Source organism: Lynx rufus, unplaced genomic scaffold, assembly GCF_022079265.1.
Source record: "Lynx rufus isolate CCGP_SWC_20201006 ecotype Redwood Valley unplaced genomic scaffold, mLynRuf1.p SCAF_23, whole genome shotgun sequence".
NCBI lineage: Eukaryota > Metazoa > Chordata > Mammalia > Carnivora > Felidae > Lynx > Lynx rufus.
In genome coordinates, this window is record NW_025814838.1 from 12133357 (window position 1) to 12155002 (window position 21646).

Consider the following 21646-nt stretch of genomic DNA (forward strand, 5'->3'; position numbering starts at 1 on the left):
CCACACTGTGACGCCACCCAGGCCACCCTGACATGGACCGTCAACCCTAGCTGAGGCTCCGGCCAGGGGCTGGTGCTAACCACCAGCCCAGCGAGTGAGCAGTCGCCTTCCCACTGCTACCATCAGGGAAACCCCGAGGGAGAACCGCAGCTGAGCCCGGGCAACAGCCAGGACTATGAAACGTAACAATAACTACTAGTTTTTTTATTTTGAGAGCGGGAGTGCGCAGAAAGAGAGAGGGAGACGGAGAGAATCCCAAGCAGGCTTCGTGCTGTCACCATCAGATTTAGGGTGTGAGTTAGGGTCTAACGGTCCAACCATCTCTGTAAGATTAGACTCCTAAAATTGAATGGTTGGGGACAAGAGACGGAGCGTCCCAGTCCTGGGCAACCCAGCCTCCAGCTGCCCCAGTGTGGCAGAGCAGGCCCAAGGCCCAGGCTGCTGGGAACGCAGAAAGCACTACGGAGGAAGAAGCCAGCTCTACGAACCACCCTAATGTATGGGCACCCGGGGAAAGAAGAAAAAGGAATTTTTATCCAGATCCCCAGAGGGAACCAGACATCAGAAATTCCCTCTCCCGAGGTGCCTGGGTGGCTCAGTCGGTTAAGCGTCCGACTTCAGCTCAGGTCATGATCTCGCGGTCCGGGAGTTCGAGCCCCACGTCGGGCTCTGTGCTGACGGCTCGGAGCCTGGAACCTGCTTCCGATTCTGCGTCTCCTTCTCTCCCTGCCCCTCCCCCGCTTGTGCTCTGTCTCTCAAAAATGAACGTAAAAAAACATAATAAATTGAAAATAAATAAACAAAGGTTTCCTGATGGGGACATGCCGCTGACCAACACCCACCGCCATGCGCGCAAACCCTGCTCAGCAGGAGACACGGCAGCCACAGACACGTGAGCCCCTCTCCTCCTTTGTGGCAGGCGGGAGCCGGGATCCAGTAGGCGCCCCAGGCGTCGTCGCTGCCCCTGTGAACTTTGCACACGTACAAACACACACACGCGCCCAAGAACACGCTAACGCGCATATGCACACGCACACGTGAACGAAAACAGAGGCACGTGCACACGTACAACATGCACATATGCAAACACGCACACCTATGTGTTTTAGACGTAAAAACTTGGCTCCTCAGAGCCGATTCCCCACAGCTGCCTTCGTCCCCCACGCAGGCAGCCTCAGCCTTTTGATGAGGCTCAGGCCAAACCCCAGAGAATCGCAGCAGCTGAGAACTGCCCTTGCAACTGCCATTTCGCCAGCTAACAGCTGACTAGCCACGAACAAAGCGTCAAATAAATGCTCCAAAGGTTCCCCTCCCACTCAGAGTAAAGTCCAGTGGCTCACACAACTGCAGGCGATGGTCCCCACCTCTGAGACGCCATGTCTTAGCCCTCCGTGGCCTCTCGCTGCTCCAGGCACACTGGCCTTTCCTGCTGCTCCCTTGACAGTCCGTGGCAGCTCCTGCCCCCGGGCCTTTGCACTTGCCAACCCTGCCTGGACCACTCTTCATCTGGTATTTGCTCAGCTCGCTCCCGCACCGCAGTGAGGTTTCATGAGGGAGGCCTTTCCTGATGGCTCCTATCAACTCGAAACTGCACACGACCCTCAACCATCACGTGCATTTCTTCTCCATGCTTTCCTCTCCTCCTCAAGATTCACTGCCACCTGACTGATACACACTTGGGTCCAGGGTCACAGACTATCCCTCCGGCCCACACGACAACATAAGCCTGAGGTGGGCAAGATCTCTGTGTTAGGTACTGCCACAGCCCTGTGCCCAGACCGGGGCCTGGCACTTGGCACCAGATGGAACGAGGGAGGGAAGAAGCAGGAGAAGGAGGGAGAGGGGCAAAGAGGAAGGAAAAGGGGGAAGCCAGGAGGAAGAACGGAGGCAACAGTGGTCAACGACTATGTTCCCTTTTATTCTGTCAACAGGAAGACTGGTCATTTCCACCGCACCCGCTCACACCCACTGGTCCAGAGAAGATTCCTGCTTCCCTCAAAATAACAGAAGAGACTCAGGGTCGCAAACTCAAATCCCTCAAGGGCCAGGGACATACCACGACAGAAGGAAGCAGACTGTGTAATACAAGAGGGAGTGCTGGGCACTGTGTAGACTAGGGCCACACTCCTCCGCGGAGCTCAAGTACTGCTGTGGGGGGCAATGGCCCGAATAGTGACACAACTTCTCGCTACTCTAGAAAACCTGCATTGTTAGAAGGGGAAATATCTTCACGTTTAAATGTTTTGCTCACAGTTTCTAAAATCGCTATGGCAACCAAATGATCAAACCGGCAGGCCTATAAGACACAGACGTTTACAAGTATGAAGCAGATTCCTTCCTTAAGTCCCCCTAGCCACACAGAGGCCTCAGTTTTTCCATCTGTAGAGTGGGAAGGAGGATGTTACCTCTCTCTCTGGGCCTTGGCGGGGTAGGGGGGGAAGGTGGAACGAGATCCCACGTGGATGATACTGTCACAGAACAAGTGTCTAATCGATGTTAGCTAACACCGTATAGTATTCTTCACACAAACACACACACCCATGTCTCCGATCACACTTACGGGGTCGTGGATGGTTTCAGAGAACAGGGGCGATCGGTCCGAGAAGCAGGACAACACAAGCTGAATCAGCACGAGGGTAAAGTAAATGTAGAAAGTGACATCGCGAAACACGTCGATTTCAGCACCCTAGAAGTGTGGCAAGGAAGGAGGAAGAGAAGGTCACTTTCTGGAAGCAGCCTGCAGAAGCCGGGGAGCAGGTGCAGACCCAGTTAATAAGCTTTCCTGCCCTAACAGAAGAGAGGCAGTCCCATCCCAGCGTGCTCCCCGATGCCTGGTGAGGGCATCCAATGTGGCAAAAGGAGGCTCAGGCTTGAGAGTTAACCAGCCCACGTTCAAGGCCTGGCCCTGCTCGTACTGGCCATGGGGTTTTGTCAATTCACTCAGCCTCTGTGCACTTGAGTTTCTCCATGTATAAACAGATAAGTGGTTCTCAATCACAGAGGATTTTGCCTCCCAAAGAACATCTAGTAGCATCTGGAGACATTTCTGTTCACCCTAACTTGGGGTCTGCTACTGGAATCTATGTGCGGAGGCCAGGGATGCCCCGCAAACATCCTACAAAGGTCAGGACAGTCTCTTACAACAAAGACATCTCTGGTCCAAACTGTCCATTAGTGCTAAGGCTCAGAAACCCTGTCGGAGTAATTGTCAGCTGTCGGTAAGATTCTTCGCAGAAAAAAACCTTGGTCAGGTATCGGGCCCCCTAGGGGGGCAGCCGCTCTGCGAACACCACTCCCCGCTCAGCTCTGGTGCACACTAAAGATTATCTACAGTTGACTTGCCTTGCTGTTCACTGCTGACTGGGGCTCAGAGGGCGGTGTGCACCTGTCTGGGGCTCCCACCCCTAGAGAACCCACATGGGCCCCTGAAGCTACACAAGTAAATGGGGCTCTGAAGAAAGAAGGTTCTAGATGAAAGGCTGAATGAGCTAGCGAAATCCCTGGGGGAAGAGCTGGGCCCATATACTACTCATTGTCTGGATCCCAGGGCAATGCACAATTTCTGCATAAGCTGGAAGGAATAAGCACCTTTCCCAAGGGCCGCTCGAGGCCACCACTTACCTCTTTTAAGGCAGTCATGATTTTGGATCTCAAGATGGCAAGGGCGCACAGTAGGGCTACAAGCCAGAAAGTGAGCATGATCCCCGAGGACTGGACTCCCTTCCTTCTCTCGAGCTGAATTAAAAAGGTAGCAAGCAGCTGGAAGAGAGAAGCATACAACAGGAGTTGTCAAAAGACCGGGGCCCACGGCCGCCCACAATCCCGGCAGCTGTCAGGACTGGAGCAGGGCTGTCCTCAGCTCAGTGGTGCAAAAAACAGCCTGAGGGGGGACCTGGCTCCAGGACCAGCTCCGCTCTCACCTTACTGGGTGACCCTGAGCAAGTCACTGAACTTCTCTGAGCTTCCGCTGCCTCATCTGCAAAACGGAGATGCCAACAGCATCTAACTTGAAGGTTGTGGGAATTTAAGAAGATCATGAATAGATCTGGGGCAGGATGAAAAGTTGGGGGGGGGGAAGCTCAGTTTAGAACAGATGTAGGCAGGGTACCTGGGTGGCTCAGTCGATTAAGCCTCCGACTTTGGCTCAGGTCATGATCTCACCGTTGGTGGGTTCCAGCCCCACATCGGGCTCTGTGCTGACAGCTCAGAGCCTGGAGCCCGCTTCGAATTCTGTGTCTCCCTCTCTCTCTCTGCTCCTCCCCTGCTCATGCTCTGTCTCTGTCTCTCAAAAATAAGTAAACATTAAGAAAATGTTTTTTGGGACATAGGCCCACTTTTTCTTGAATGAATGGGCATGGCTGAGTGCCAATAAAACTTTATTGACAAAAACAGGCAGTGGGCCAAGACTTTATTTACAGGTAGGAAGACCTATGTTCAAATCCCATCCCTGACAGGGACGAATTCTCCTCTGGGCAACAGTGGTAACTGTTCTCCTTCAAAAGGAAATGAAGCTTTTTTTTTAAATCTACCTACAATTATGCATGTCACCTACAGGGGACTTTATGAGAATAATGGCTGGCGGGGGAGAATGGGATTTTATGTCATTCCTGACACCTGAGGCTATTACTTCCATTTCACACCGATTTTACGATCAGGGAGAGAAAACAAATGATAAAACGACTTTTTCTCTACAGAAGGAACTGCCACGGTAATTCTCCAGACAAGCAGAGCTGGCCTCCCGAGGCGTGTCCCCAAAGCCAGTCACGAGGAGCTGAAGGGTCACCCACGGCCCCTGCCCTTACTCCCCAGAAACACAACCGCCTGTCTGTCCTCATCTATGCACCTCGGGGGTGGGGGGGGATCTCTCTCCCTACAATCTATCAGAAACTTGCAGATCTGCCATCAAGGCAGATCCTCACTTTAGCCACTGCTCACCCTGGCCTCAACCCCTCCCAACACTCTGGGTCACCCCACGGGCCCCCCACTGGACTCCCAGCTTCCAGTTCTGCCCCAACAATCCAATCCGTTCTCCACTCAGAGGCCACAGTCAGCTTTATCAATACACAGAGCCAGGCGTGACACACCCTCGCTCAAAACCTCTCCCTTCAGGACTTGGGGTTTCAACCTGGGGTCCAAGGACGGGCTGTGGCTGGGACCCAGAGATCCATGAACTTGGACAGGAAAACATCTATAGCTTCACTTTCCCTCATCAGCATCCCCAGCTGTGAGTGATGGCAAGAAACCACGTAGTATTAGTAGTACCTGGGACACCGTCACCACTAGAAATCCCACCTGAAGGGGCGCCCGGGTGGCTCAGTCGGTTAAGCGTCCGACTTCAGCTCAGGTCATGATCTCACAGTTCATGAGTTCGAGCCCCGCGTCGGGCTCTGAGCTGACAGCTCAGAGCCTGGAGCCTGCTTCCGATTCTGTGTCTCCCTCTCCCTCTCTGCCCCTCCCCAGCTAGTGCTCTCGCCAAAAGAAACATTAAAAAAGAAAATTAAAAAAGAAATCCTATCGGAAAATATACAACTGAAGACATTACATGTCCAAGTATCACATATAGTCATCACTACTCGGGAACCACAGAGGCATCCTACCCGCTGGTAGATCTTGATTTGAAATGCATGTATCTATTTTGCTTCTTAATCTTTCGCTGCATTTATTTATTTATTTATTTATGAATGACAGAACGTGCGCGGGGGAGGGGCAGAGGGAGAGGGAGAGAATCTTAAGCAGCCTCCATGCCCAGAGCAGAGCCAGTCTTGGGGCTCTGTCTCATGACCGTGACATCAAGACTGGGATGCTTAACCAACTGAGCCACACACACACCCCTTTTGCTAACTGGTTTTACTCAACAATGGATAAACACTGTATGGCAAAACCATGCCATCAAATACACTGAGCAGCTTGAAAAAAAAAAACAAAAACAAAAAAACCTCTCTGGATTCACACAACAGGTCAGAGAAGTCAGCCTCAAACTGCCCCAGCCAGCAGAGTGCCATTCACATGACGTTCTGGAAAAGGCAAAGTGACACGGACAGAAAACACACCAGTAGTTGCCAGGGGACGAGGGTGTGGAGGTTGGGGCTGCCCACAGAGGGGGGGCAGCATGACGGAACTTTTGGGGGTAATGGGCTGCTGCAGATCTCGGTTGTGGAGCTGGCAGTGTGAGTGGGTTTATCAAAACTTAGGAACTCATTTAAGAAGAAAAAGTGAGTCCTACCACATGTAAGTTAAACCTCAAGTGGAAACATAAATGTAATCACAAATTCTTCACATATATCAATGTGTGTGCCTGAAGGGTGTCCTCTGTGCTCCTATGCATTTGTGTTAAGGACATTATCCTGAGACCTGACTGGCCAGGGAGAAAGGGGCCCATGACGCAAGGAAGTTTTACAACCCAAGTTTGGGAATGAAGAACAAAACCAAACCCACTTAACCTGAAGCTCAAGGTCCTATGAGGTCAGCCCTCTGCCCTTGCTGCCGTCCCAGCTGCCCTCCCCCACTCTTACTCCCTCTCCCTCAGCCACACAGGCCAACTCTCCATTTCTTCCTGTGACCCCAGGACTGTTGCACGTGCTATTCTCTCCAAATGGAGAGTCCTCTGTCCGCAGACTATGCAACTTTGTAACATCCTGCTCATCCTTCAGCTTCAGCTCCATCACCCCTTCCTGCCTAGCCCCCAGACCCAATACATTTGCCAAACTTCACCCGTGCAGTGCTTCGCACAAGAGCAAACATTTTGTGTCTTTTTGGGGATTCATTCATCGAGTGTCTGTTCGCACAACCAGACATATACTCCATGAGGACAGGAACTGTGTCGGTCTTGTCTCCAACTCCTTGCCCGAGAAAACTAGGAGGCTGCTGGTGCCGCCTGTGACTTTTTCAAGAGGAGCCAGATTTTTGGATTTTTGGATTTTTACCGGGAGATGTGAGATCTTCTCATTTCTTTTTTCAGTTTATGCATTCACTTTGAGAAACAGAGAGAGGATGAGCAGAGGCGGGACAGAGAGAGAGGGAGAGACACAATCCCAAGCAGGCTCTGCACCGTCAGTGGGGAGCCAGAGGCGAGGCTCGAACTCATGAACCCATGAAATCACGACCTGAGCCGGACGCTTAACCGACGGAGCCACCCAGGTGCCCCGAATTTCTAAACGCTGGCTGCTAGTTTTAGCTGGCTCCTACTTACCATAGTGATGCCCAAGAGGGTTGGGCTGACCAGAAACACTGGGGCCAGGAATTTGCCCCAACTTCTTTCCCAGAAAGAGTAGAAGAGGTCTGCCCAGCAGACGATCCACAGCAAAAATCCCAAGGCCTGGAAAAGAAGGACACACGTCTTACAAGGGACAGCACTGGAACTTTCCCTAGCACCCCCCGCCCCACAACTCCCCACCAAAAGCTCAGCCTTGGAGGGACCAGCCAAGCCCTCAACCATCAGCTGTCCTTAGACATAGCACACCACACACCCTCTGGAACACGTGCAAGTCCTGGGGAGGGGGAGCCACCCTCTGGGGCATCACACACCAGTTTGTAACCAGAGTATGACGTCCTCTCATACCCAAGGCATGACTCTCGTTGTCCGTGCACTGCTCTTCCCTTCCCCTGACAACTCAAGATCTCAGTCTACGGCTGACCTCCATCTGCCACCCTGGATGCTTGCATAAGGCCCCTCCTATAATAAGCGTTCATTAAACAACATTCATCCAACCCAAGTTCACTGGGGGCCCACTAAGGGCCACAGACTTTTCAAAGTGCCAAGGATACAACAGGGAACAAAACACACAAAAATCCGTGCCTTTGTGGAGCTGAGACCCTCGTGGGAAGAAATGGGCAAGAAACAAACTGGAAAAATATAGAATACCAGAGACAGTAAGTGACATGAAAAGGTAGCACATGACACAGGGTGGTCAGGGAAGTCCTTTCCAATCTGGTGACATACAGGTAATGAGCCAAACGTGGCTATCTGAAGGAAAGAACAATTTAGGCAGAGAGAACAGCAAGTGCAAAAGCCCTGAGGTATGAACATACGTGACTGGCTTATGGTTGCTATGTAATGGGCAATGAGTGGGGTAGATGGCTGAAGAGGAACCTGGGGCCAGATCAAGCTGGGCCACTGTGAACATTTTATTCCCTGTGGTAAGAAGCTACTGGAGGGCTTCTAGGCAAGGCTTTTTGTTTTGTTTTTTGGTAAAATCCGTTTTACTTTTTTTTTTTTAATTTTTAAAGACTGTTTCTCAGTTCTGTTTTTGTTTTTTTTTTTTTTTTAAGTTTATTGATTTATTTTGAGAGAGAGAGAGAGAGCACGAGCAGGGGAGGGGCAGAGAGAGAGGGAGAGAGAATCCCAAGCAGGCTCCGCATTGTCAGCACAGAGCCCTATGTGGGGCTCGAACTCACAAACTGTGAGATCATGACCTGAGCCGAAATCAAGTCAGACGCCTAACCGACTGAGTCCCCTAGGCGCCCCTCTGTTTAACATTTTAAAGGGAGACGTTGCTCTCCCCAAAAAGTACAAAGTGCTCAAGAGAAAGACATTGGATCTAGTTGAGGACCGGGAAATCGACAGCGTTTCACGTGGGATGAATGAGATGGGTTTCGATGAGGGTCCTATGGGCAAAGGGAGAGCCTCAGTGAAACCACTCAAGTTTCCCTCTTTTTATGGAAATCAGTCTTGGGAAATATGAAAACCAAAAGAGACCCCCTGTGACTAAAAGCAGCACAAGATCTGGACAGGATCCCGAGCTGGGGTTGGAGGGGGGTGGGGGCGCTGGAAAGGACAGTATTGGGACAAGTGACAAAATCGGACGCAGGCCATAGATTCTTTTTACAAGTATTACGCCCATGGCCTCCACTAACTGTACTGCCATTACGTGAGAGAATATCCCTGTTTTGAGAAAAGACACACTGAAGAATCAAGGGTCCATGTGGCAGGGATGGTTCCGATTCTCAGATGCTTCCGGAAAAAATAAACGCGTCCAGGGAGAGTGCCAGAGCAAAGCACAAAACAAAGGTGGAAACGTGTTAGAAATCGTGAACGTGACTAGCGGGTGTACAGGGCTAGCGGGAGCTCCTGGGATCTTTCTTGCCGGGCTTCCGCAATTTGAAATCATGTCAAGGTAACAACACTTTTGGGGTAATAAAAAAGACAGCCTCGGGTCATACGGCCAGCGAGCCGAGGAGCCAGCGTCTGCACCCACGTCTGAACCCAGAGCCTCAGCCTTTATCCACCACATCACTCGTCCGCCTTCTAGAAAAAGGAACTCAGGGCCAATGAAGTACAAGAAGCAGGTCAGTCTTCACCAGCCGCCACCCCCACCCGAGCACACCCCACCTCCCCCACCAGGAGGAAATCCCAAGCGACTCACAGTTTTGGTTTTGTTGAGATATGTCATCTGAATGTAGCCCCGGTCATGGTGGCAGAGATAGAGGAAGTAGAAAGGGAAGCAGACCCAGAGATAAGAACAAGGCACCCACACGAGGACGGTGTTCTGAAAGCACTTGGTGAAGTCGGGGTTGCTGGTGTTCCATGTGACACTCCACTCCTGCGGACAGAAACACAGGGTCACGGTCAAGAGGCTGCACCAAAGAGGCACAGGCATCTGCATGGAGTTCAAAGCTAGATACGACGGGTTGAGGAAAACAGACAAGGCCCTCCGTCCACCTGAGGCCCTCTGAGGCAGCACACGTAAACTGGAGAGACCAGGAGCCAGCAAGACCATGAAACAAAAAATAAGAAATAGAGGGGCGCTTGGACGGCTCAGGCGGCTGGGCCCCCAATCCTTCACTTCAGCTCAGGTCATGACCTCCCGCTTTGTGGGTTTCAGCCCTGCGTTGGGCTCGGCGCGGACAGCTCGTAACCTGCTTGGGATTCTCTCTCTGCCCCTCCCGCCCTCAAAATAAATAAACAAACTTAAACGTTAAAGAAAGAAGGAATCGAGGTAGGCCCTGTCTCACATAAGAGGTCCTAGGACCTGTCGCAAGTTCCACAATCGTCCAAGAGATGGGCACTGCCATTTGGAGGAACCCAGAAGGGTATTCTCCTGTCAGCTAAGGAATCCTTTGGTCGTCATGAATCATTCTACTTTGCAATCTTGTCAGCTGAGGGCTTTAGAAAGTCTGCTTCATCCCCACCACCGCCAGCATCACCTGCATCGGCATCACGGCTAACCCCCAAACGGCAGTCCTCTGTGCTAAGGGGACCCTATTCTAAGTTCTTCATATGGACTGCCTCCCTTCATTCTGTGAGGACTTCATCATTCCCCTTTCACGAGGGAAAGCTAAGGCACACAGAGGTTTGGTGATTCGTTCCTGCATCACCCCGCTGGTAAGATCTGAAGCCCAATTCGAACCCAGCCAACTTGGTTCGGAAGTCCCTGCACCGAACCACTAAGTTATCCAGCCTCAGAAATAAACCTGGTTTGTTTATTTTTTTTAAAAAACCCACATGTATTTCATTAGAAACATGCCAAATAGGAGCGCCCGGGAGGGCTCAGCGAGTTGAATGTCTGACTGGATTTTGGCTAAGGTCATGATCCCAGGGTCGTGGGATCGAGCCCAGGGTCATGGGATGGAGCCCTGTGTTGAGCTCTAAGCAGAGGGTGGAACCTGCTTAAGATATTCTCTCGCGCGCTCTCTCTCTCTCTCTCTCTCTGCCCCTCTCCCTCACTTGCACCCTCTGTCTAAAATAAAAAGCTTTTAACTTAAAAAAGAAACATGTCAAACAGATAAGGAGCCAGACACGTAATAAACAGAATGGGTTTATCCGCCCAGGAAAAAAACTTTCAACCAACAGTTAGGACTTCTATAATGAAGAACTGAATTCGAGTCCTGATTTGACCACTGACCAGTTACACAACTTTGGGAAAGTTATTCCCCAACCGTGGGTCTTAATTTCCTATTTCTACCATGACTAGGTCAGGTAAGATTAGAGGTCTAAAACAGGTGGTCCTCAGGCCAATTTGGCCCAGAGACAGTTTGTCGTTACTCCTGTTTTCGCACGCTTTTAAAAATCATCTTCGCTTAGCTGCCAACATCCAAAATCGGGAAACTTCATGAAAAAACTTAGATCTGGCTTCTCTCAGAAAAGCAGGAAAATCTGGCAGCACGGAACCCAAAATCCTGTTTGACAGCCCTCGCCAGGAGCTGGGGAGCGGCCTGGCTTAGGACAAGGTCAAGGCCCCATGCAGCCTACTTCCCACCCAGCAATCTCTCCCCACCACTGGCCGACGTGCCTTCCAGAAAGCTCCAGAGATCCCCGATCCCAACAGCCTCCACACATTCAGTTCAGCGAGACCACCAAGGAACTCCAAGGAACCTGGAATCTTAGGGCTCCGTGACAAGCCTTAAAGCCACATCAAAGAAGATTGAAAAAACAAGAAGGTAATGGGAACAGAAAGATCATTTCAGTTAAAAAGCACATTTGACTATCTGATCAAACTACAAGCTTCGAGCTTCTCAGAAAAGAGACCTCGTTACACACAACAACGTGAATATACTTAACGCTACTCAAGTCTACACTTCAAAATGGTTATTAAGATGCTTAATAAAAAGAAAGGATTTGACTTTTAAAAAGAGTGAGCGAGTGAGGGAGCTCTGGGTATTAACGAGGCACCTGAACGGCTTCTTCTGAGGTGTAATTATTCTACGATATCAACAATTATTTTTTCCAGAACCAAGAACAAGAAATCATTGAAAAAGAAACTTGAAAAGGTCACCACACACAAAGGGGTTAGCTGGGAAACTTCTAGACACAAAGAAACCCGAAAAAGGACAAAAGTCATGCCTCTGGGGACTTGGACATGTGGAAGACGGCCTTGTCAGCAAGAATGTGATCAGGAAGAAGAATGATTTATGTCGAAGACCCATCATTTTAACTACTTTCACGCCACTTGTAATTCTTCAGGTGGTGGTGCAAACGAGATTAAACTGTTGGCGGTTGTGTTACATACAGAGCCGTTCCTTGACCAGTTGCCAGAAAAAGCTCATTCCAAAGGAATGTGCCCTTCTAGTGAGACACAATGCTGCGCCTTAATGTATGCACTTATGTATACCAGAAGGTCGGTTCGTGTGAGACATCCCCAATTATTCCTTGCCTGGACTCCCGCAGTCATTTCCTAACCATTCCCCTGCTTCAGCCCTCCGGGCCCCCCCCGCTCAGGGCTTCCTTCCACCCACCGCAGCCAAGTTACCTTACGTATCTAGACATCCATTCATGCATCCAGATACATACCTACCCCCCCATCCATGAGCCCGTCCACACATCATCCATCCACTAGTCTATCTAGCCAGCCACCCGCTCACCCATCCGTGCACCAACTCCTCCACCTACCCACTGAGCCATCTACCCCTGCATGCATCCACCCATCCACCCATCCTCTACAAATGCAACCATGCATGCACACATGCCCACCCATCAACCACCCACCCACGCACCCAACCACCCAGGCATCCAGCCATGTTTCTCTGTGTTAATTCTATGAGCTAAAAATTTTTCAAATCACACACAATGGCATACATGCGGTGAAAGAGAAGCCTCCCTCCGCGAATCTGCAGCCCCCATTCCACCCCACAGGCAAAACTACCATTGCTAACACCCAAGTATCTTCCAGATACACTATTTTGTTTCCCCAGAAAGCACAATACATAACCCATTCTGTATCTCGCTTTTTAAAAAAATATCGGACACTGATTTTAATCAATAAAACAGAGGTCTTATTCCTTTTATTTTTTTAATTTTTTTTAATGTTTATTTATTTTTGACAGAGAGAAAGAGAGAGAGAGACAGAGAGTGAGCAGGGGAGGGGCAGAGAGAGAGGGAGACACAGAATCTGAAGCAGGCTCCAGGCTCTAAGCTGTCAGCACAGAGCCCGACGTGGGGCTCAAACTCACAAACTGTGAGATCATGACCTGAGCCGAAGCCGGACGCTCAACCGACTGAGTCACCCAGGCGCCCCTAGAGGTCTTATTCTTGAGAACTTAATTTCATTTCTTTTGAAAAAGGAAAAGTGACCAGCCATCTTCCCACCCCGAGTCCCTAGGTCCTGTCTCTAGGAGCAACCATTATTGGTTTTTTGTGCATCCTGCCAGAAACGATTTTATGCGTGTTTATTAACAAAAATACATATTTTCTGTTACCAAACGGAAGGCCACATACTCCTTACACTGTTCTGTCCCTTGCTTTTTTCCTCTGGAGAATTTTTTTTTAAGTTTCTTGAAGTACTCTCTGCACCCAACGTGGGGCTCAAACTCAGGACCCTGACATCAACAGTCACATGCTCTTTCGAGTGAGCCAGCTGGGCGCCCAGCTTTTCTCACTTAATAACAGATCTGAAAGGTCATCCTACACTGCACACAAAGTGTTTCCTCATTCTTTGTTCCAGTTGCTTGGTATTCCGCTGTATGATGGACTTGACTTTATTTGACCAGCCTCCTGCTGAGTGGGCACTGGGTTGCTCTAAGAGACAAGCAACGCAGCAGGGATCTGACAACCTGGAAAGTACCTCATTTCCCACACACGCAAGCATATTTATAAGATGACTTTCCAAAAGGGAACCCGCTGGGACAAAAGGTGCCTGCTTTTAAAATTTAGACAGACATTGCCCCCCACGGGGGTATCAATTTATACTCCACCTAACAAGGCACAAGCACGACGAGTTCCCCAACACCGTGTATTACAATCTTTCTGACCTCTGCAGACGTGGTGGTGGAAAATACCCCTCTGGAGCTTAAATTCCTTTTCCCTTGGTGTTGAGTGAAATTGGAAGATCTTTCCATGTGTGCTTAAAAGCAGTAAGACTCTCCTGCTCAGAGGAAAATCTACAGACTTAAATATTTGTGTTAGCAGGGGGGCTTGGGTGGCTCAGTCGGTTGAGCGTCTGACTTCAGCTCAGGTCATGATCTCAGCGTTCATGGGTTCGAGTCCTGCATCGGGCTCTGTGCTGACAGCTCAGAGCCTGGAGCCTGCTTTGGATTCTAGGTCTCCCTCTCTCTCTGCCCCTCCCCCACTCGCACTCTGTCTCTCTCTCTCAAAATTTTTTTTAATATTTGTGTTAATAAATAGGACAGATCTGATTGTCCTCTCCCCTCTGGGTAACAACCTCAAATGGCTCCCTATCACCTTCAAAAGCTGATCCTTGCTACGGCTCATGAGGCCTTCCACATTTGAGCCCCATCTGTTTCTACTATAATTTCTCCCACTCCAATGTGTCAACACAGGCATTCGCTCAAAGAAGCATGCACCAAGCACATGTCAGGCATTGTTCAAGGCTCTTGAGATTCAAGAGGGCCAGGGTTCCTGCTTTCAAGGCAATCCCCAGTTGCTGGTCAAATCAAAGGTTCTTTGGGATACTTCTTGCTAGATGCTCTCCCTGCAATGTCTTCCCGCTGTAACAAACTCCTACACATCCTTCAAAACCCAACTTGGATACCTCCTTTAAGAAGTTTTTCTTTCCCCCAACCCTGCTCCAAAACAGCTTTCCTCCCCACCTCCAACCTTTGCAATGATTTTTTTTTTAATTTTTATTTATTTTTTGAGAGAGAAAGAGACTGGGTGTGAGCAGGGTATAGGCAAAGAGAGAGGGAGACACGGAATCCAAAGCCAACTCCAGGCTGTCAGCACAGAGCCCGATATGGGGCTCAAACTTCTGAACCATGAGAGCACGACCTGAGCCGAAGTCAGATGCCTAACCGACTGAGCCACACCTCTGTCCTACAAGGACCATGCAAGGACCTCAGTGCCAGGACCATGTGTATTTACTCTTCGCTCCTCTCCTCCTCACCTGGCAGGTACCCAGAAGTTACTGGGTACCCATGCCATGCCTCCCCCCACCTCCCCTGCCCAATATCATTTCCTATTTTGCTTTTAAGAAAAAAATAACGCATCCAAGTAGAACCTGGCTAGGATCCCCGGCTTTCTAAGCTACGGCCTGAAACTCAGGCCCTGACCTCGTGCGAACCCGTGCAGGTCACCTCACTTGTCCAAGCCTCAGTCCCCTCACCAGTAAAATGGTCAGGAAAATGCAAGGGCCTGGAAGGGTTTCGGCCACCTTCAAACGGCCTGGCACGAGAGGTGCTTCGCCCGGGACTGGCCGGGTCCAGAGACGAGCGGTGACTGTCAGCAGCAGGTGCTAATAATTACTGATGATCGCCACCACTGTCACCAGCACGGGCCGGAGTCAGGAAGCTTAAAGCGCAGAGAAACGCTCGAATCAGGAAGTAAGCAGGAGGAAACCAGGGAGCATCTAAGGACACGGGACTCCGGCAACGGGAGGCCGAAAACCACTCAGCTCAGCGAAGGAGGCGCTGGCTCTTCAGAAGCAGCTTCCCGCTCGAAGCCACACGCCTGCTACATGCCCGCCCTGACCCAGAGGGAGAGGCGGGAGGGGGAGGCAGGGGAGGGGGGACACGGGAAGAGGGAAGATGGGCTTCTGAACATGACGCTGCACTGCTGTGGGAAGCAGACAGTAGGCCACGGGCCCCCTGCCTCAGCCGGCCAACAGTGGCCCTGACGACCGTCACCGGAGGGCAGACAACAGCGTCAGGGCCTCCGGCGTGGCCCTTGCTGGCCGGGACTGGATGGAATCTTCTGTGCGAAGGGACCCCTGCCCCGCCTTGACCGTCCCCGGAGACCCGCAGCGCGACCCCGCCATCCGGGGTTTCGTGGGCAACAGTGACGTAGAGGGCCCGCTGGATGGCTTCGGGAAGGATCCCGATTCCCGGGGAGCCTGCCGGCCCCTCATGGCTCCCCACCCCGGGGCTGGCCGCCACCCTGCTCCTCCTCCCCGCGGCCCTGCCCCCCGCATCCGGGGGGCTTCGGAAATCAGGCTGGCGCGACCTCCGCTCTCTGATTCTGCGGACGGAGCGGCCGTCGGCCCGATGCTGGTGACAACATTCAACCTGGGGGGAAGCCAGTCCAGGAAACAGTCACCAGCGCTGGCCCAGGAGGGCGCCCGGGGGGGGAATGTGGTCCAAGGAACCCTTCGTACAGAAGGTGCGTCGCGGATTCCCCCGGCCGCGGCTTCTTCCACAGGACGCCTCCACAGCTCGGTCACCCTTTTATGCGTCCATCCCCTGCCCTCAGCGCCGACACTCGAGGATGTGGGGCACGAGCCCAAGTGGGCTTGGCCCGCGTGCTTCGGGAGTTCGTGAAATTTCTACTGAGTGGTGTCACCTCTCATCCATCTCCTGGGGCAGAATAACGACAGGCAGCTGAGCACCTGACGTACCAGGCACGTCAGCCAGTCCTCAGAAGAGACGCTGCCGCCAGCCCCATTACACAGATGAGAAAACCGAGGCACTAGGCAGGAAGATACCTTCCCAGAGGCCACGCTGCACTGGCTCTACGTTGTCCCCACCCCAACCCACACATACATCCCCCCTCCTCTGCTAACAGCCCCTGGCCGTCGTTCATAAACAAATCCTCCTGCACCCTCAGCCACACACTCGGGGCAAAGCTCCTGGGCCAGGCCCTCGTTAGAACCAGGCAATCAGCAGAGTCCTTCATCTGCTTGCTGGCGATTAGATCTAGAAGGGCCGCCTAATCCACATCAATCCCATCACAGCAAAGATGCTACTCTCTTGTCCCCAGTGATGGAGGGTGAGGACGTGGGATTTACAGGTGTCTCGGCTATTTACGAGACAAGCACCAAAAGTTGGGAGGGGAAAGAAGAAGTGTCACCACCATGGAGAACTGAGAACAAAGTGGACATTATAAAAGGGAGAGACGACCTATGACCCAGCGATAGCACTGCTAGGAATTGACCCAAGGGATACAGGAGTGCTGATGCATAGGGGCACTTGTACCCCAATGTTCATAGCAGCACTCTCAACAATAGCCAAATGATGGAAAGAGCCTAAATGTCCATCAACCGATGAATAGATAAAGAAATTGTGGTTTATATGCACAAGGGAGTACTACGTGGCAATGAGAAAGAACAAAATATGGCCCTTTGTAGCAACGTGGATGGAACTGGAGAGTGTGATGCTAAGTGAAATAAGCCATACAGAGAAAGACAGATACCATATGGTTTCACTCTTATGTGTATCCTGAGAAACTTAACAGAAACCCATGGGGGAGGGGAAGGAAACCAAAAAAAAAAAAAGAGGTTAGAGTGGAAGACAGCCAAAGCATGAGACTCTTAAAAACTGAGAACAAACTGAGGGTTGATGGGGGTGGGAGGGAGGGGAGGGTGGGTGATGGGTATTGAGGAGGGCACCTTTTGGGATGAGCACTGGGTGTAGTATGGAAACAAATTTGACAATAAACTTCATATATTGAAAAAAATAAAAATAAAAAAAATAAAAGGTAGAGACGAAAGAAAAATGGTTCTTGGTGCCATGGGGGGGGGGGCAGGGGAGGTGCTGCTGGACTTCACCTGCAGTCCTTCCTCCCACAGCACCTCTCCAATAAATCCACTTTATTGTTTCACAAACTTTTTTTATTTTTTTTTTTAATTTTTTTTTCAACGTTTATTTATTTTTGGGACAGAGAGAGACAGAGCATGAACGGGGGAGGGGCAGAGAGAGAAGGAGACACAGAATCGGAAACAGGCTCCAGGCTCCGAGCCATCAGCCCAGAGCCCGACGCGGGGCTCGAACTCACGGACCACGAGATCGTGACCTGGCTGAAGTCAGACGCTTAACCGACTGCGCCACCCAGGCGCCCCTCACAAACTTTTTTTAAGTAAGCTTCACACCCAATACAGAGCCCAACGCAGGGCTTGAACTCACGACCCTGACATGAAGCCCTGAGCTGAGATCAAGAGTCGGACGCTTAACCGACTGAGCCACCCAGGCACCCTGTTTACACAAGTTTAAAATGAAATTTGCTCTCACTTACAACAGAAAGCATCCTAATAATACAAGTTCTGATCCACTGAATCAACTTTTATACAAGACTGTGATTCAGAACTTGACATGCATGAATTTAGGGCTTATTCCACTACGAGCAGTAGTATACTTACTTTCTGGGTAAATCACTAATCTTCTCTGAGGCTCAAACAATCCACCAGCCAAGTGGGGATACTGCCTTCTTCTCCAAAGGGGCCCATAAAAACCCATACATATGTTGATTATTACTATTATTTACAACCTCTTCAGCTGACTTTTTTAGAGCCCACTTCTTTCCTTCTGTTCTCCCCTTTTCCTATTCTTCTCCACTACCCCACCCCATTTCCCCAAAAAACTATTCCCTGGTCTCTTAAAGACACAGTTTCCTTCCTTATTTGCTGTGTGACCTTAGGTTACTTAGCCTCTCTGAGCCTCATCTTTGACTAAGGCTAAGAATACTTATCTCCTAGAGCTATTCTCAAGATTAAATAAAATTGCATGCACACAGGGTCCTACACACTCAATAGAGAACTACTGTCAGTAACCTTAATTCTTACACCAGTAATGGAAATAAATGAAGTTTATATCGTTAAACTCTTAATATGGTGATCTTACGTTGTTATTGATAATTAACAATACCACCTAGCATTAACTCAACACTAACTACGTGCCAGGCATTATTTCTATGCGTCTGAAGTGAATTAATTCATTTAACCTCCATGACCACTTAGAAGGGGAGGTTTTGTTTTGATGCCCCTTTGAGAGGTGAGGAAATTGAGACAGAGTAGACACACAGCTTGTATGTGATGAGGCTGGGACTCAAACTTAGAAAGTGTGATTACTGAGCTGTCCCCCAGGGATGGGTAAACATGAATTTTAGCAGGCCCTTCTGGAGCTGCGCCTGCAACCATGAAAAATCTGGGCCGAGAAGATGTGAATCCTCAAAGCGTCACCAAGTTCAGAACCCCCTACCTGTACTCACCGCCTATGGCTGCCGTTACAAATCACCACAAACTGGGTGGCTTCAAGGAACACAAATATTCAATCATACAGTTGCAGAGGTCAGGAATCTGAAAGGGGTCTTGGGCAGGGCTGCGTTCCTTCAGGAGACTCTAATGGAGAATCCGTTTCCTTGCCTCTTCCAGCTTCTAGAAGCCGCCCACATTCCGTGGCTCACTGCCTCTGCTTCCGTCTTCAAAGCCAAGGACACCAGACCAAGTGCCAGTCACACTGCCGCCTCTCTGAATTTACTCTCTTGTGTCTCCCTCTTGCACATACAAAAACCCTCGTGATACCTGGGCCCACCCAGATAACCCAGGACCCCTGCCGTCTCAAGGTCAGCTATGACCTTGAGCCTAATTGCACCCGCCATCCGCCTTGCCCTCTGCTGTGCAACATCACATAATCACAGGTTCCACGGACCAGGCCACGGGCATCTTTGGAGAGGCCATTATTTGGCCCACCAGGTGCCCTCAGGTTTACTCTGGTCCATCCTGAGCTCCATTCAATGGCTCTCCCTCACCCTCACTCCTCTTGGCTGGGTCAGGTTGAGAAGCCACCCCAGTCGTGCCCAGCACAGGCAAGTGTCACCCCACACTTAGCTGGCCGGCCCCACTCGGTTCAATCAAGCCGGTCACAGAGGCACCGTGTGCCGGTATCTCCTCGGCCGGAGCCCCGCGGGGATTCCCCGCCATCCTGATGCTCCGGCCTGGCCAACGCAGCTTCTGGAGGGCCACCAGACAGGGGCCTGCAGGGACAAGGGAAAGAGCTTTGCCCGGGGTCCTGCTAGCTGACCCCAGAACAGGAGGGGTGCAGGGAGACAACAGAGGGGAACTTAATTATGAATCTGAACTGCTCCTCTGTGCCACCTGAGTCTGGGAGTAAAGGTTGCTCTGACCTAGTTAATTACAAGGACGGACTCTGAAATGGGCATTCCACTGGGGCCTGAAGCGATCAGCTCAATAACGTATCACATTCCGCTTTCCACCACTAAATGGACAATTATTTATCAGGAGAGTACTTTGTGCCAGTAACATCTGGAGGTCAAGGTTCTACTCTCAAGAGTATCATTCTAGCAAAAGAGGCAGGGGCGTCTGGGTGGCTCAGTCGGTGAAGCATCTGATGAGGTCATGATCTCACAGTTCATGGGTTCGAGCCCTGCGTCGGGCTCTGTGCTGACAGCTCAGAGCCTGGAGCCTGCTTCAGATTCCGTGTGTGTGTGTGTATCTCTCTCTCTCTGCCCCTCCCCAGCCCTCTCTCTCTCAAAAATAAATTTAAAAAAAAAGTTAAAAAATTTAAAAGAAGAGGCAAATACTAAACAGATAAATAGCTATATGCCTGTCCAATGTTAGCAAATGCCCTGAAGAAGAGTAAAAGGGGGCAGAGAATAATGGTGGGTGGTAGGTGCTATTACAGAAAAAGAGCTCCAGGCCGGGATGATATTCCAGCATAGACCTGTAGGGAACATGTATGTGCCACCTTCCTCCATTAACAGCAACAAAAAGACTGAGGGCTTACTGAGGTTCTCAGCGGCATGTGCCAGGACCGAGCTAAGTGCTTTATATTCCATTTAATCCTCACAAACAACTATGGGAGGCAGGCACTATAATTAAATCCATTTTACAGATATAGAAACTGAGGACAAGTGACATAACCTGCAAGCAGCATGCATAGCCGGGAATTTAAATCAAGTGTAGACGCCTCTATCCACCAAGAAAATGTTCAGTTTGCTTTTTTTTTTTAACGTTTATTTTTTTTAAAGGTTTGCCAAATTTATCTTTTTAATTTTCTTTTTTTTTACATTTATTTATTTTTGAGAGACAGAGAGAGACAAAGCGTGAGCAGGGGAGGGGCAGAGAGAGGGAGATACAGAATCCGAAGCAGGCTCCAGGATCCCAGCTGTCAGCACAGAGCCTGATGCGGGGCTTGAACGCACGAACTGTGAGATCATAACCTGAGCTGAACTTGGACGCTTAACCGACTGAGCCACCCAGGCGCCCCTAACGTTTATTTATTTTTGAGAAACTGAGAGACAGAGCACGAGCAGGGGAGGGGCAGAGGGAGAGGAAGATACAGCGTCCGAAACAGGCTCCAGGCTCTGCGCTGTCAGCACAGAGCCTGACGTGGGGCTCAAACTTGTAAGCCACGAGATCGTGACCTGAGTCAAGTCGGACGTTTAACTGGACTGAGCCACCCAGGCACCCTTCTGTTTGTTTTTGAATCACATACATGTACTACTGTTCCCATTTAAAATTAGTATAAAAGGATCCATGGATGATTCTGGAGGCAGGGAAATTTTCTTAGAAAGATACAAGAAAAACAAAAGCTAGCAGCTACTACCTCCAGGGGGTAGAGCTGAAGCTGGCAAGAAGACATTATTCATTTTGTTTTATTATCTTTAGCGCTATTTGTATTTTTCACTCTGTAGGTATTACCTCTTAACTGCTAATAACAAAACGAATTCACGCTTTCAATAAACAAACAGCAACAGCAGGGACTTAAGGGTAGAAATTTCTAAATGCTGAGCTGGGCACAAAGAGAAAGCACATATTTACTGGGCACCTATAATAACCCCAAGAGCTGAAATGCCAGGCAGAGTGCTAAGTGTTTTCCAGGCAGGAATCCATTCAAACCCCTACAAAGTCAGGACTATTAAAGCTTCCCCTTCTCAAACCAGGGGACTCTGAGGCCCCAGAGTGGTTATGGGACTTGCTCGGGGCCACAGGGCCAGAAAGAGGCAGAACCGGGCGCTGAACCCACACGGTCCGACACTGAGCTCCAACCTCCCAAGCTGCACCACCTCTCAGCCAGGTACTTAGAAGAA

General features: G+C 50.3%; 1 protein-coding gene across 2 annotated transcripts in view; it reads right to left on the reverse strand.

The window, feature by feature from the left end:
• ABCC1 (ATP binding cassette subfamily C member 1) overlaps positions 1-21646 on the reverse strand; it is a 138624-nt gene that overhangs the window by 87171 nt on the left and 29807 nt on the right. For both annotated transcript variants that reach the window (XM_047087555.1, XM_047087554.1), the window contains exons 2-5: positions 9363-9539; positions 7190-7315; positions 3622-3759; positions 2561-2686 (exon numbers count right to left, since the gene is read on the reverse strand). In XM_047087555.1, the coding sequence (XP_046943511.1) occupies positions 2561-2686; positions 3622-3759; positions 7190-7315; positions 9363-9539 (567 nt within the window). The remainder of the gene's footprint in view (positions 1-2560; positions 2687-3621; positions 3760-7189; positions 7316-9362; positions 9540-21646) is intronic.